We start from the raw sequence: 12,980 nt of genomic DNA on the forward strand, positions 1-12,980 counted from the left end.
CTCTGTGTACTCCTGGAGGTCAGTGGTGTTATTGTAAGTGGCAGCCTGCTTAAACATATTCCAGTCTGTGGTGTCAAAGCAGTCCTGTAAAGCCTCTGAAGACCCCTCTGGCCACACTTGTATCTGCTTACAAACCGGTTTGGTGATTTTAACGAGCGGTCTGTAAGAGGGCATTAGCATAACAGTGATATGGTCAGAGGCGCCGAGGTGGGGGAGGGGGGAATCTTTGTAAGCTCCTCTCTGGGTGGTGTAAACATAGTCCAGCGTGTTATTTCCCCGTGTTGGAAAGGACGTATAGATCAGCAGTATGTCTGGTGCAAAAAAGGGAAAACTAATGAGCAGAAGAACACTATCTCCATGGTCAAACATGGAGGTGGGCTGATCCAATTATGGGGTTGTTTTACTGTAGCATGAAGTGAAAAACATGACCGTATGAAGGAAACCATTGATTCTTTGAAGTATCAGGCCATTTTGCCAAGAATTGTGATGCCTTTGGTGCAAAGACCGAAGATGATGATCAATGGACTTTCCTGCAGGACAATCATCCCAAAGTAAACATCCTAATCTACTTATGCTTGGTTCAGAGATCAGTCACAGAATGTTCTTGAGTGGCCTGTTCAGTCTCCAGATTTAATTCTCATTGAAAATATTTGGTTGAATTTGAAGAAAGCAGTGGCAAAGTGAAAACCAAAGATTATCCGTGATCTAAAAGCTTTTTCAGCCGCTTCTAAACACTTTAAACAGCGTTTATTGGTGGTTTTAAATAATAAAAGATTCTGCACCAAATTTTAATTTTGGGGGTTGAGTAATTTTGAACATGAACGTTTAGAGCCAATTTGATTTTTTTTCCCATTATTTATCAGTTTATATTCTCAGAATTACTCAAATGTGTATTAAAATACTTTGTCTAATAGTGTACTAATGCCTTTGTAGATTTGTTTTTAGAAAAACAAATTATCTGGAACAAAATGTCTTGCATGTCAAGGGGGTTGAATAATTTCGATTGCAACTGTATAATGTGTCATTATGTCACCAACATTACCAAAGCAGCCAACTGATAAAAAGAAATAGGGAGCATTTTTTATTTTGCTATTCTAACTATGCACTTTGATATGGTAATTGTGTTTTATTATTTGGATAAAGAAAAATATTTTCCTTGTCAGAACAGACCTGAGACCACCGTTTAGAGTTATTAACCTTTTAAGCTCTGTCAACCAGTCTTCAACCTGTGGCCTTATCATACAGTTTCTGTTTTTTTGCAGCCAGTATAATATCTTTGTGGAGGACATTATGGTGAGGAAGGTGAAGTTTTTATGCTCCCACTCTACATATAGAGAAGTACTGCATTTGCTGGACTCAACATCTTTGAAAACCTTCCCGCTGGTCGACTCAAAAGGTAATGTCACGCAGGCTGACTAGACAATTTCTTTAGTCTAATTGCACATCTCATTATGGCATTTTTCTAGCCGCATACAGTCTACCAAGGTGAGCTATGAATTTTTATTTTGTTTTCGCTCAAACAGTCTAAAGCTTTGTTTAAAAACCTAGCGAGCTATCAACCTTGTGTTGTTAGCTTAGCTACATTGCTTCTTTGTACCATTTTAAATCAGTCACGTCCAACAGTATAGGTTTTGGAACAGGGCCCTAGTGTCAGAAAACATTTTAATACTCATATGTAACTGGCTTTTGAACTTACTTCACCTTCAACAGAATCTATGATTCTATTGGGCAGCATTGAGAGGTCTGAGCTTCTCGCCCTCTGTGATTGGTGGCTGTCAGCAGAGAGGCGGATCTTAACACAAGGCCAGAGCTCACAAGGTCAGGTGCCTTGTGCCAAAATCAGCTGGGAATCCTTTGCCTTTGTTGATGAGGAGGAAGAGGAGAATGAAGATGATAAGGTATCTATCTATGTATCTGTCTATCAGTCATTCTATTGTTCTGTCATTATTTTCTTTATTTATCTATCAATTATTCTTTCTTTCATTCTTTCTTTTGTACTATCTACAGTGCCTTGCAAAAGTATTCATACCCCTTCATTTTTTTTCACTTTTTATGTTGCAGGCTTATGTTCAACTGCTTTAAATGTACTTTTTCCACATCATTTTCCACTCCATACACCATAATGAAAGCAAAAAAAACTCATTTGTGACAACTTTGCAAATTTATTAAAAATAAAACACTCAAATAAGTACATTGCATAAATATTCATACCTTTAACTCTAGTTGAAGCACCTTTTACAGACTCAAACCTTTTTGGGTATGATGTGACAACCTTTGCACATTTAGCATTTGGCAATTATCTGCCATTCTTCATCTCACTTCTTCACCTCTCAAGCTGTGTCACCTTAGATTGGGTCTGTCAGACATTTTCAGGTTTCTCCAGATATTCGATTGGGTTCAAGCCCAGGCTTTGGCTGGGCCACTCAAGGACATTCACAGGGTTGTCTATAAGCCACTCTTGCTGCGCGCTTAGGGCCATTGTCCTGTTGGAAGATGAACCTTCTGCCCAGTCTGAGGCTCTGAATTCTCTGGACTGAGTTTTCATTAAGGTTATCTCAATATTTTGGTGCATTGAGCTTTTCTTCTACTCTGACAAATCCCTCAGTCCCTGCCACTGAAAAACAGCCCCACAGCATTAGGCTGCTAGCAGTACACTTTACTTTTGGGATGGTACTCTGCAGGTGATGAACAGTGCCTGCTTTCCTTCAAACATGATGCTTGGAATTGAGGTTCATCAGACCACAGAATCTTGTTTCTCACAGTCTGAGGGTCCTTTAGGTGCTTTTTTTGCAAATTCCAAGTTGGTTTTCATGTGTCTGCACCAAGGGGAGGATTGCGTTTGGCCACACTGCCATAAAGATCAGACTGGTGGAGTGTTGCAGTGATGTTTGTCCTTCTGTAAGTTTCTCCCATCTGCATATATGATCATGGAGCTCAACTAGAGTGACCATCAGCTTCTTGGTAACCAGTATAACCAATCCCCTTCATCATAAATTGCTCAGTTTGGCCAGGAGGCCAGCACTAGGAAGAGTCCTAGTTGTTCCAAGCGTCTTTCATTACGGATAATGGAGGCTACATGCTTCTGTGAACCTTCAATGCAGCAGATTTTTTTCTGCCCCAGATCTGTGACTTGACACAAGCCAGTTTCTGAGCTCTACATGCAGTTATTTATACCTCAGGGCTTGGTTTTTGTTTCTCATTTTCTGAGAGGTGTGTGCCTTTCCAAATCATACTCATTCAAAAAAATTTGCCACAGTTTAACTCCACTCGTGTAGTAACATCTACAAGCGATATGAATGCTACTGAGCTAAATTTCAAGTGTCCCGGAAAAGGGTATAAACACTTATGCAATCATTTCAATCATTAACCATTTCAGTTTTTTTATTTCTAATAAATTTGCAAAGTTGTTACAAACCTGTTTTCTGCTTTGACATTATAGTGTATAGTGTATGATTTTTTTTTAGAGCAGTTTAACATAAGGTTGCAACATAACAAAATGTGAAAAAATTAAGGTGTAGGAATACTTTTACTTATCTATCTATCTATAGTTCTGTCATTCTTTTTATCATTTTATTTATCGTTCTATAGATCTTTAGTTATCATTCCTTTCTATGAATCCCATCCATCTATCCGTCCATCCATTCACCCATTCTTCCATCCATCAAAACACAACAGAAAAGTGTTAGAATTGATTTTTTTTAAACTGCTGTGCTCAGAAAATATCAAATTTAGCTTTTGTATCCCTTTTTGTATTTATTGTTGTCTGCAAATGTTTAGACGATACCAGTTCAAGAGGAAAGAAACGGCCCTGTGCCTCCCCCCAAACCTTCAGAACCGTCCACCAATCACACGTCCCCCGGTGAGAAACTCTCCAGCAAACATAACCAAGCCATCCTCTTTAGAAACCTTAATAAACCTCGGGCAAGCTCTTTTATTGAACAAGCATCTTGAGGCGATATAAGTGATACTCATCCTCTAATCCGCCTTGTCGTTTTTTTCCTTCTCTCTCTCCTTCTCTTCTTGCCTAGATAAGGGTCCTTCCCAGCCTTTCAGGAGAATGTTACGTAACTTCTTTTCATCCTCTTCAGAACGACAGACAGAAGGTCAGCCACAGGTACATTGTTTGTGTCTATAAGTCCCTGGTGAAAACCCGTTTGTGTGTCTGTTCCATCAAGTGAATTTGAGTGCACTAAATGAATTACTCTCAGCATGTATGAAATTTTAATGTTAGGTCGATAAAATGAGAAAAGCCAATATATTGCTAATGGTCTGCATTAATATTCATCAGTGTTTTTCAAGGACATGTGCGGTTAAAGGGAAGTGAACGGTCTTCCATAGAATGTGTTAATATGCAAATACTCTTTCTAAAATGTTAATGAGTTTGAATACTTGGTACAAATGCACCATGTCATGTATAATTGAATTATGCTGCCACTTTTTTTCACCCTAGGAGCCTTATCCTCCACCTTTAACCGACACAATGACACCAGAACAGGTATTACCAATACTATAAAACGTCTAGGTTACGAAGGTAACCCACGTTCCCTGAAGGAGGGAACGGAGACGTTACATGGGATCTCGCCTGAGAGACCGATCATCTCTGAGCCTTATATAAAAAGGCCAATTGCAAATTGGCGAGTGGACGTGCGCGTCGGCCACTCCCCCGTACATACGGGTATATAAGATGGCGGCGCGCATCACTCAAACAGGTTTTCGCTGAAGAGCCGTCAAGCCGGCGTCAGCGCGACGCCAGGGGCGTGGCAGGGGAATGTAACGTCTCCGTTCCCTCCTTCAGGGAACGTGGGTTACCTTCGTAACCTAGACGTTCCCCTTCAGTCGAATCACTTCGACGTTACATGGGAACTAGCCCTATGGAAAAGGCCACGACCCTGACGCCGCGTTACGCAACAACTTCACGTGCTGACAAGTATACGTGCCGGCAGGCGAAGTGTAACGTAACCTTCCCAACGCCCCGAGGCCCAATAAGGGGGCCCTTCCAGGGATGCCAGTTGTACTGAAGCATGGGTTGGGGGGGCGGAGCACATGAAATCTTTACATGTGGAAATGAGAATAATTCAATATATCCATAAAGGTTTTTAGGGATACACGAGGGAAACAGCGGTCTCCTCCGCTGGAATAATAAAAACTAAGCCACAACCTGCGGGGCGAAGGAGACCCAGGCAGGATCACAGTGCAGGACTACTCCGCGTCTAGCCTTGACTGCGGGGCAGGAGGACCCAGGGTTCGCCGGAGGGAACATTCTGGGAAATAGCGCACGGATCCACGTGGGAATGGCGCCGCAAACCGACACCAGCCGGTCTTCCCGCTCACCTGTGAGTCCTCATGTTAGGACACGGGAGAACGGCCTCTGCGCAAGGTTGTAGAACCAAGCGAAGGTAGGGTGTCGCCCAGCCCGCAGCTTCTGGTTTTTACATCTGCTGGTGAGGTGCCGTGACCCAAGGATCATAGCTGTCCCTGAGTATAACAGGGAGAAGGCATCTACCACCCATTTAGCCAACCTCAGTTCGGGGAGCATTCCCTTTCTGCTGAATCCCGAGGCAGATGAAGCTGCTTGGTGCGGCTGAAGTGCCGAGTGATTCAAGTTTCACATATTTAATGACACAACATCGCAAGGCTGGGTCTGCCTCCTCCAGGGCAGAGCTTGCAGGTTCACCACCTGATCGCGGAAAGGCGTGGTGGGAACCTGGGGCACTGGGCCGGGGTCTCGACGGTAACGTGGAAGACGCCGGGCCGAATTTCTCGACACACTTTGCTGGCAGAGAAGCTTGTAGGCCCTCTTGATGGGAGCCAGGGCAGTCAGGAGCGCTGTCTTAATGACAGGAATTTTAGCTCGACTGAGGCCAGTGGCTCCAATGGAGCGACCGCGGCCCTGAAAGGCGACGGGGAGGTCCAAGAGGTATGAGGTGCGTTCTAAGCACCTCTGAGGAACCTCAGCTTTAAGCACCTCTAAGGAACCTCAGCTTGTCGATATCCTACCCTCTTAATGGAAGCCAGGGCAGTCAGGAGCGCTGTCTAATGACAGGAATTCTAGCTCGACTGAGGCCCGTGGCTCCAAGGAGCGACCCGTGGCCCTGAAAGGCGGCGGGGAGATCCAAGAGGTATGAGGTGCGACGGGGGGGTCCCAGAGGGTAAGAGGTGCTACTTGACAGAGAAAACTTGTAGGTCTCCTGCCCTCTTGACGGGAGCCAGGGCGGTCAGGAGCGCTGTCTTAATGACAGGAATACTAGCTCGACTGAGGCCAATGGCTCAATTGGAGCGTCCCGCAGCTCTGAAGGCGACGGGAAGGCCCCAAGAGGGTGAGGGGTGCGTTCTGGGCACCTCTGTGAAACCTCACGGTCAGTGAATGCTTGCCTACTTAGCTCCATCTACTGCATGTGATACGCGGCGAAGCAGCGGCATATACTTGGAGAGTCGAGGGGACAGCCTGCGCTCAACTCTCCTGCAGGAAGGGAAGCATTACTGCAGTCGTGTATCTCTGTGGAAAGCCAGCAAAATAGACCTCATCTCAGTGCGCAAGCCTGCCTAGTAAGGGAGCTCGGTACTGAGTGATAGTTGTATCACGGTCTGTGAAGGCCGGAGAGGTCTGGGGTGTCATACCGTGCCCTACAGGGAGGGACTGCCGCGAGGGAACGGTTACTAAGACCTGAGTCCGGGTGGGCCATTGTTGTAGCGCAACCAACAGACTTACTCCTCGTCCTCCCTGGACTTGCACATTGTCTGTGCAAGGAGGCTCGCTGGGGAAGGGCGTACTTGGGCCCCGGAAGTCAGCTGTGAGCCAGCGTTACTCAGAAAGAGGCAGCTGGCAAAGGGAGGAATCGGAAGACGAGCGAATGTGGCTGGCCTACCGATATACTCCAAACTAGCTGCATCACGGGGTGGAGTCGCCATCCTGCAGGTGGGTGGACTGCCGTGAGAGCCGAGAGGCTGCACGGTTGAGTTTCCCTGCTTCAAGTGAATGGCAAGTAGCAAATCTGCCACGTTGGACTCCATGGGAGCAGATGGGGAGGTTGTAAACCTCTGTCGTACATGGCAACCCAACCCGTGGTAGCCACGGGCTGGCTTGACGGCCAAACTGCGGGAAAACGCCAGTCCGGAGTGGGCCGAGGTGCCATGCCCATCATGGGACTCGATCGTGCTGAAGCGGTCTCACATGAACAAGCTTAGCGGCTCTAAGCGGCTTAGAGCTGTCATGTGCCCCAGAGCAGTGCTTACCTTCTTCCCTGGATCCCGCGCTGGCGAAGACCAGCCGCGAGTCTGGTTCCGAGGAGTGTAAGTGCTGCTCAGGAAGGAAACTCGAGGCCGAAGCCAGAGGTGAGAAATTTGCTCTTTTTGAGAAAATGTGGGTACCGTCGACCGTTGGCCGACGGCAGCATTGAAGCACACAGTGGCTCCCGGCCCTCCACCGGGAGCGGGGAGCGTAGATGTTAGCATCCCCTAAGGAGCAGTCTCAATCACCTCTGGAGGCCCGCGTCAGGGACGTTTCGCAGTTTTCTTGCGAGTGTCTCGGGCCGGTCCCTGTGCCGCGGGCGGCGCCACTCTCCTGCGGCTGGCTCTGCGCTTGCGGGCCCTTCTCGCCGACCTGGCGTCGTGGGCCTCCGCAGGGGGGCGAGCCGTAGATGTTGCGGCCGCAGGGGGGCGCCCTCGGCGACGTGCAGGCGGAGGCGGTGCCTCCGGCGGCGGGATGGAAGCATCGCGGCGGGGCAGGATGTGAAGCGCCTCCGTCTGTCTCTGGGCTGCCGAGAACTGTTGGGCGAAGTCCTCGACAGAGTCGCCGAATAGGCCCCTCTGGGAGATGGGAGCGTCGAGAAAGCGTGCTTTGTCGGCATCTGCCATCTGGGCCAGAGAGAGCCATAGGTGTCGCTCCTGGACCACAGCCGTGGACATCACCTGACCAAGGGCCCGCGCCGCGACCTTCGTCGCACGAAGGGCGAAGTCGGTGGCAGCGCGGAGTTCCTGCATCGTACCTTGGTCAGGACCACCCTCGTGCAGCTGTTTCAACCCCTTGGCCTGGTAGACCTGCAGGGTCGCCATCGCATGCAGGGCCGAGGCGGCCTGGCCCGCAGCGTGAAAAACGCGGCCCGCAAGGGCGGACGAGCGCTCACACGCCTTGGACGGGAGACGCGGCCGGCCCCGCCAGGTGGCAGCGCCACGGGGGCAGAGTTGCACCGCCATAGCGCGCTCGACCTGGGGAACCGACGCATACCCCCTGGCCGCCCCGCCATCAAGGGTGGCGAGGGGAGAGGAGCTGGGCAGCGGGCGAGATGAAAAGGGCGCCCGCCAGGTCTTAACCAGCTCCTCGTGCACCTCCGGGAAGAATGGCACCGGGGGAGGGCGAGGCGATGCCGCCGGAGCCGTCCCCAGGAACCAGTCGCCCAGCCGAGAAGGATCGGCCGAGGCCGATGGAGTAACCTCCAGGCCGATCCCCCTGGCGGCTCGGAGGAGCATAGCCGAGAGCTCGGAGTCTGCCTCCGACGGGGCAGCAACCGCGGAGGGGCGCCGCGCCGCCGGAAGAGCGTCCTCACCCCCTGACTCTCCCTCTGACGCAGCGTCAGACATCTCTTCCTCCTGAGGAGCGCCAAAGGAGACGCCCAGCCCGGCTGGCGGGGAGGCGTACTGCTTTGGCATCTCGACGGGGGTATGCTGGCGGGCGGAAGACCGCAGGGCTTTTGGAGCCGGCGGAACGTTCGGCACCGTGACTCGAAATTCCCCCTCGTGCCTCGCCACAGCGGCGGAAAAATTCCGCAGGCCGTGGGGCGCGAAGGGGGGCCTGCCCGCGAGCGAGCGGCGAGTCCTCAGCATTCCCATGGTCATGCTTTCGCAATGAATGCATGAACCATCCGTGAAAGCTGCCTCAGCATGTTCGATGCCCAGACATGTGAAGCAGCTTTCATGTCCGTCCAGTGAGGTGAGGAAACTGCCACACCCAGAAGCGCACGGCCGGAAAGCCATTCTGAAAAGAACGTCTTTACACAGCCGTGAGAAATTGCTCTTTTAGTCCCGGTCTGCCCAGGGAGGAAACCGCGGCACCACTGTGCACTCAATGGGGCTTGCTCGCTGGAACGCAGGAGGCTTTTATGGCCGTGAAAACGGCCGCCCGCGGGACCCCGCTGGCGGCGCCGAGAAATTCACTCTTTCAGCTTTTGTTGCTCTTTTTCGATCGGCGCACACCAGCAGAGAAGTGCAGCAGGAACGTGAAGTTCTTCTTCTTCTTTTCTAGGAGAAGCAAAAGGCTTGAGCATGAAGGCTCTGAAAGCGAAAGTCTGTTTGAGTGATGCGCGCCGCCATCTTATATACCCGTATGTACGGGGGAGTGGCCGACGCGCACGTCCACTCGCCAATTTGCAATTGGCCTTTTTATATAAGGCTCAGAGATGATCGGTCTCTCAGGCGAGATCCCATGTAACGTCGAAGTGATTCGACTGAAGGGGAACATTAGCTTCCAGTTAGACATTAAAGCAGCATGGAAAAAGTTGCTAAAATAAAATGAGGCATAGTAGAGTTAAATCCTTACATGGTTTGATTGGATCACATAGATCAAAGCCTGGGAGGAGACAGAGATGGATAAACCTCTGGATATCGATCAGATCAGAATAGATCCCTCCCCCTTCCAGCTGGTTGAGAGAACATCACTACATAAGGTTAGAGACATGCCATGTCAAGTCGGGTCACATTTATTTATATAGTGCATTACACAATACATACTGTGTTGAAGCAGCTTCACAATAATAAACAGAAAATGAAGAATGTTAATGTTATGAAACACATTAAATTTCTGCTGTAAAGCAGTTCTACAGAAGGCAATAGTCATTATTCAGCTCAAGTCAGGTCAGTGTTGATTCAGTTCAGTTCAGTAACAGTGTCAAAGTTGCAATGCACATAATTTATGAGAAGTTTAGTTCACCTATAATCAGCTCTAGAGAAGGCAATAGTGAAGCATGCATGGTATATCTGTACCATATTAGAGTTTTTTTTCCCAATATATCAGTATCAGCTAATATTGGATTGGATAGATTACATTGTTAAAATGAATTAAATTTATTATTTTAAGTTATTATTTTATTTTAACAAAATAGAGAAAAAAAAAAAACACTGCATGGGTCAAAATTATTTTTATCGAAAAATTGTCGCTTTTTTATGCCAAAATTAGGATTAAGGATATTAGGTAAAGTTCATGTTTCATTAAGATATTTTATAAATTTCCTACCGTAAATATAGCAAAACTTAATTTTTGATTAGTATTATGCATTGCTAAGAGCTTCATTTGGACAATTTTAAAAGCGATTTTCTCAGTATTTTAATTTTTTTGCACCCTCAGATTCCAGATTTTTAAATAGTTGTATCTTGACCAAATATTGTACTATCCTAACAACCTATCAACAGAAAGCTTATTTATTCAGATTTCAGATGATGTATAAACCTCAATTTAAAAAAATTGACCCTTATAACTGGCTTTGTGGTCCAGGGTCACATAGGCCTATATGAAATAACATTAAATTTTATTCATATACTGTAATTATTTTAATATTTTAAAATAATTATTGGCTTATCGTATCAGCCAAAATTTTAATAATGCATTTCTATTTGTTAGTGTAAATCAGTGATTGGCAAAATCAGCCAAACCCCTTTAACCTAAAATACTGAGATTTTAAATTAATAATTCAACAACACTTTTGCATGTTTACAGTTCACTGATGTCTATTAATAGTCACATGGCACACAGGTAGACATAATATTTCAAAATATTATATAAAATAATAATTTTTTTAGTAAGTGTTTTATTTTGATTTTTTTTTTTAAATTGTACAGTCATTTATTCAGTTTAATTTTACATTTACTTTATAAATTATTAGCTTTTTATTAACTCACAAACTTCAGTTTGGAAAACGCTGGCATATATGGAACAAATGGAACAAACTTTTTGGGGTAATAAGACTGAAATATGTTGTTGAAACATTTAAAATGTATATTATTTAAAAAATCCACATAATTTTGTACATATTTTGGACTACTCTTACAGGTGGTGATGGATAAAAGTGTAGACTTAAACCAAACGACGTATCATTGAATTTTTTTTCCTCACAAGAATCCTAAATTGCGGCATTATGACAACGTTGACATGTTTACATCCTGCCTGGAAGGCATCTAGCGTTTCTTGTCTCTGTCGTTTGTAAGCTCTTTCAGAAGCTGTGGTCTACTAAAAGCCTCAAAGGCATTAGGACTAAAGTGTAGAGAACAAAGACGCAGGTCTTTATTACGTTTTGTTCATCCTCAGGCGTCTTTCCAATCTTTTCTCCTCTTCTTATTGCTATTGCTCCTCTTTCTTGCCATTCGACTGAAAACTACAACCAAAAGCCGCACAATGTGGCATCGTATCTATCAGTGTCAGTAAAAATAGCAACTGGTAGCTCCAGTATAGTCCAAAATATGTATAAAATGATGTGGGTTTTTAAATAACGTAAATCTTTTATGGGTTTTCTACTACATATTTCAGTAAGGAACATCATTTGTTATTTTGAGCCATACAAGTCTTAATACCCAGGGTTCCCTTTAAGCATGGTGATATAGAATTATTCTGACTGTCATGATGATTTTGTGTTTTGAAGGTAAAAAAAAACAAAAAACTTTTTTTTTTATTCCTCAGACTCATACTCTGTTCTCTCTACTGGGCCTCAGTCATGCCTATGTAACCAATACTGGAAAAATAGTGGGAGTCGTGGCACTCAAAGAGGTAGCTCATCCATCTACCTGTCATTGCTGGTTAATGTTTTCCTTCCAGATTGTCTAACCCTTATTTCTTCTTCTTCATCAGCTCCAAAAAGCCATCGAGGGTTCCACGCGTAGTGGTGTGCGCTTGCGTCCCCCTCTGGCCAGTTTCCGCGACACCATTCGTAAAGCTTCGAAGCGTCCTCAGGCCTCTTCCCCTCCATCCTCACCTGGCTCCACCACAGCTCCCTCCTCACCTCTGTCCGCACCCGTGGTCCCTCATGTCCACTCCCCTAGCCCAGTGACCCCGGTGACCCCGGTGACCCCAATGAAGGAAAAGAAGGAGATGGAGGTATGGATCGAGGGCGTGAAACGAGAGGTGATCGTGGGGAACAGCAGTAGCACAACAACGGGAAGCAGAAGTGGCAGCGGAAGTAGCAGCAGTAGCGGGACAGGAAGTAGTGACAGTGAGACAGGAAGTCCCGATAGCAGCCCAACCCTACCGCCCTCCTCTCCTCCACCACCCATCCCTCTCGCCACCCTGCAGCCCGTCTCGGAGAACAAGGAAGGTGAGGAAAATGAGGACGAGGAGCCCATTTAGAACAAGTAAAGTTTGTTTTGGTTTATTTGAGGTGTGATCAGTGTACCTTTGTTCACTTTTATTTTTATATAACAATTTTATGTTTTTTATTCATGTGCTCGTTTCAAAAGTCTGTTCTTTTCCTGAGTCACACTCAGTTTGTTCTCCTTCTCTTTTTCCCTCTATACATTTCTGTAAATAATTTTCTTTTCCTTTTTCTCTTCCTCTACTTTAGAGCAAAAGAACATTGACAGAATTGTTTAGAAGAAAAATAAGAAGAGAAGAAGAGAGCGTTCTCTCCTTATTTCTCCTCATATTTTTCCTCTAGAATTTTCTGTAAATTTTCTTTTCCTCTTTTTTTCTACTCACACCTCCCGTTTATTTCCCTTTCCTCTAAGTTTCTGTAAATAAATGTTTTATCTTCCACTACCGCTTGCTCTTCCTCTTCCTCCTTTTTTCCTTTTCCTCTAAAAAATTCTGTGAATAAATATAAACTGCCCCGTTGGATATATGCATCATGTATCAGACTTGTTCTTGAGATTATGTTCAAATAGGTGCTTGTTTTTCTCCCCAATAACACTTAAAATCCCTTTTTTCAGTGTGTTCCATTGACATTTGGTAGTTTAAAGGGGTAATGACATGGATTTGTTTTTTTATATGTTCCTTGAGGTTTACT

At 46.0% G+C, this 12,980-nt stretch overlaps 1 protein-coding gene across 2 annotated transcripts in view; it reads left to right on the forward strand.

The window, feature by feature from the left end:
• clcn1a (chloride channel, voltage-sensitive 1a) overlaps positions 1–12,730 on the forward strand; it is a 38,656-nt gene extending 25,926 nt beyond the window's left edge. Inside the window, exons 16-24 of one of the 2 annotated variants that reach the window (XM_073821704.1) lie at positions 1,263–1,396; positions 1,711–1,898; positions 3,778–3,859; positions 4,029–4,114; positions 4,451–4,495; positions 9,555–9,659; positions 11,663–11,749; positions 11,831–12,293; positions 12,540–12,730. In XM_073821704.1, the coding sequence (XP_073677805.1) occupies positions 1,263–1,396; positions 1,711–1,898; positions 3,778–3,859; positions 4,029–4,114; positions 4,451–4,495; positions 9,555–9,659; positions 11,663–11,749; positions 11,831–12,293; positions 12,540–12,568 (1,219 nt within the window). In that variant the 3' untranslated portion in view covers positions 12,569–12,730. Of the gene's footprint in view, positions 1–1,262; positions 1,397–1,710; positions 1,899–3,777; positions 3,860–4,028; positions 4,115–4,450; positions 4,496–9,554; positions 9,660–11,662; positions 11,750–11,830 lie in introns of both variants that reach the window. The other variant, XM_073821705.1, reaches the window with a different exon arrangement.
• The last annotated feature ends 250 nt before the right edge of the window (positions 12,731–12,980 follow it).

This window comes from Garra rufa, chromosome 17, assembly GCF_049309525.1.
Source record: "Garra rufa chromosome 17, GarRuf1.0, whole genome shotgun sequence".
In the NCBI taxonomy this organism is placed as follows: Eukaryota; Metazoa; Chordata; class Actinopteri; order Cypriniformes; family Cyprinidae; genus Garra; species Garra rufa.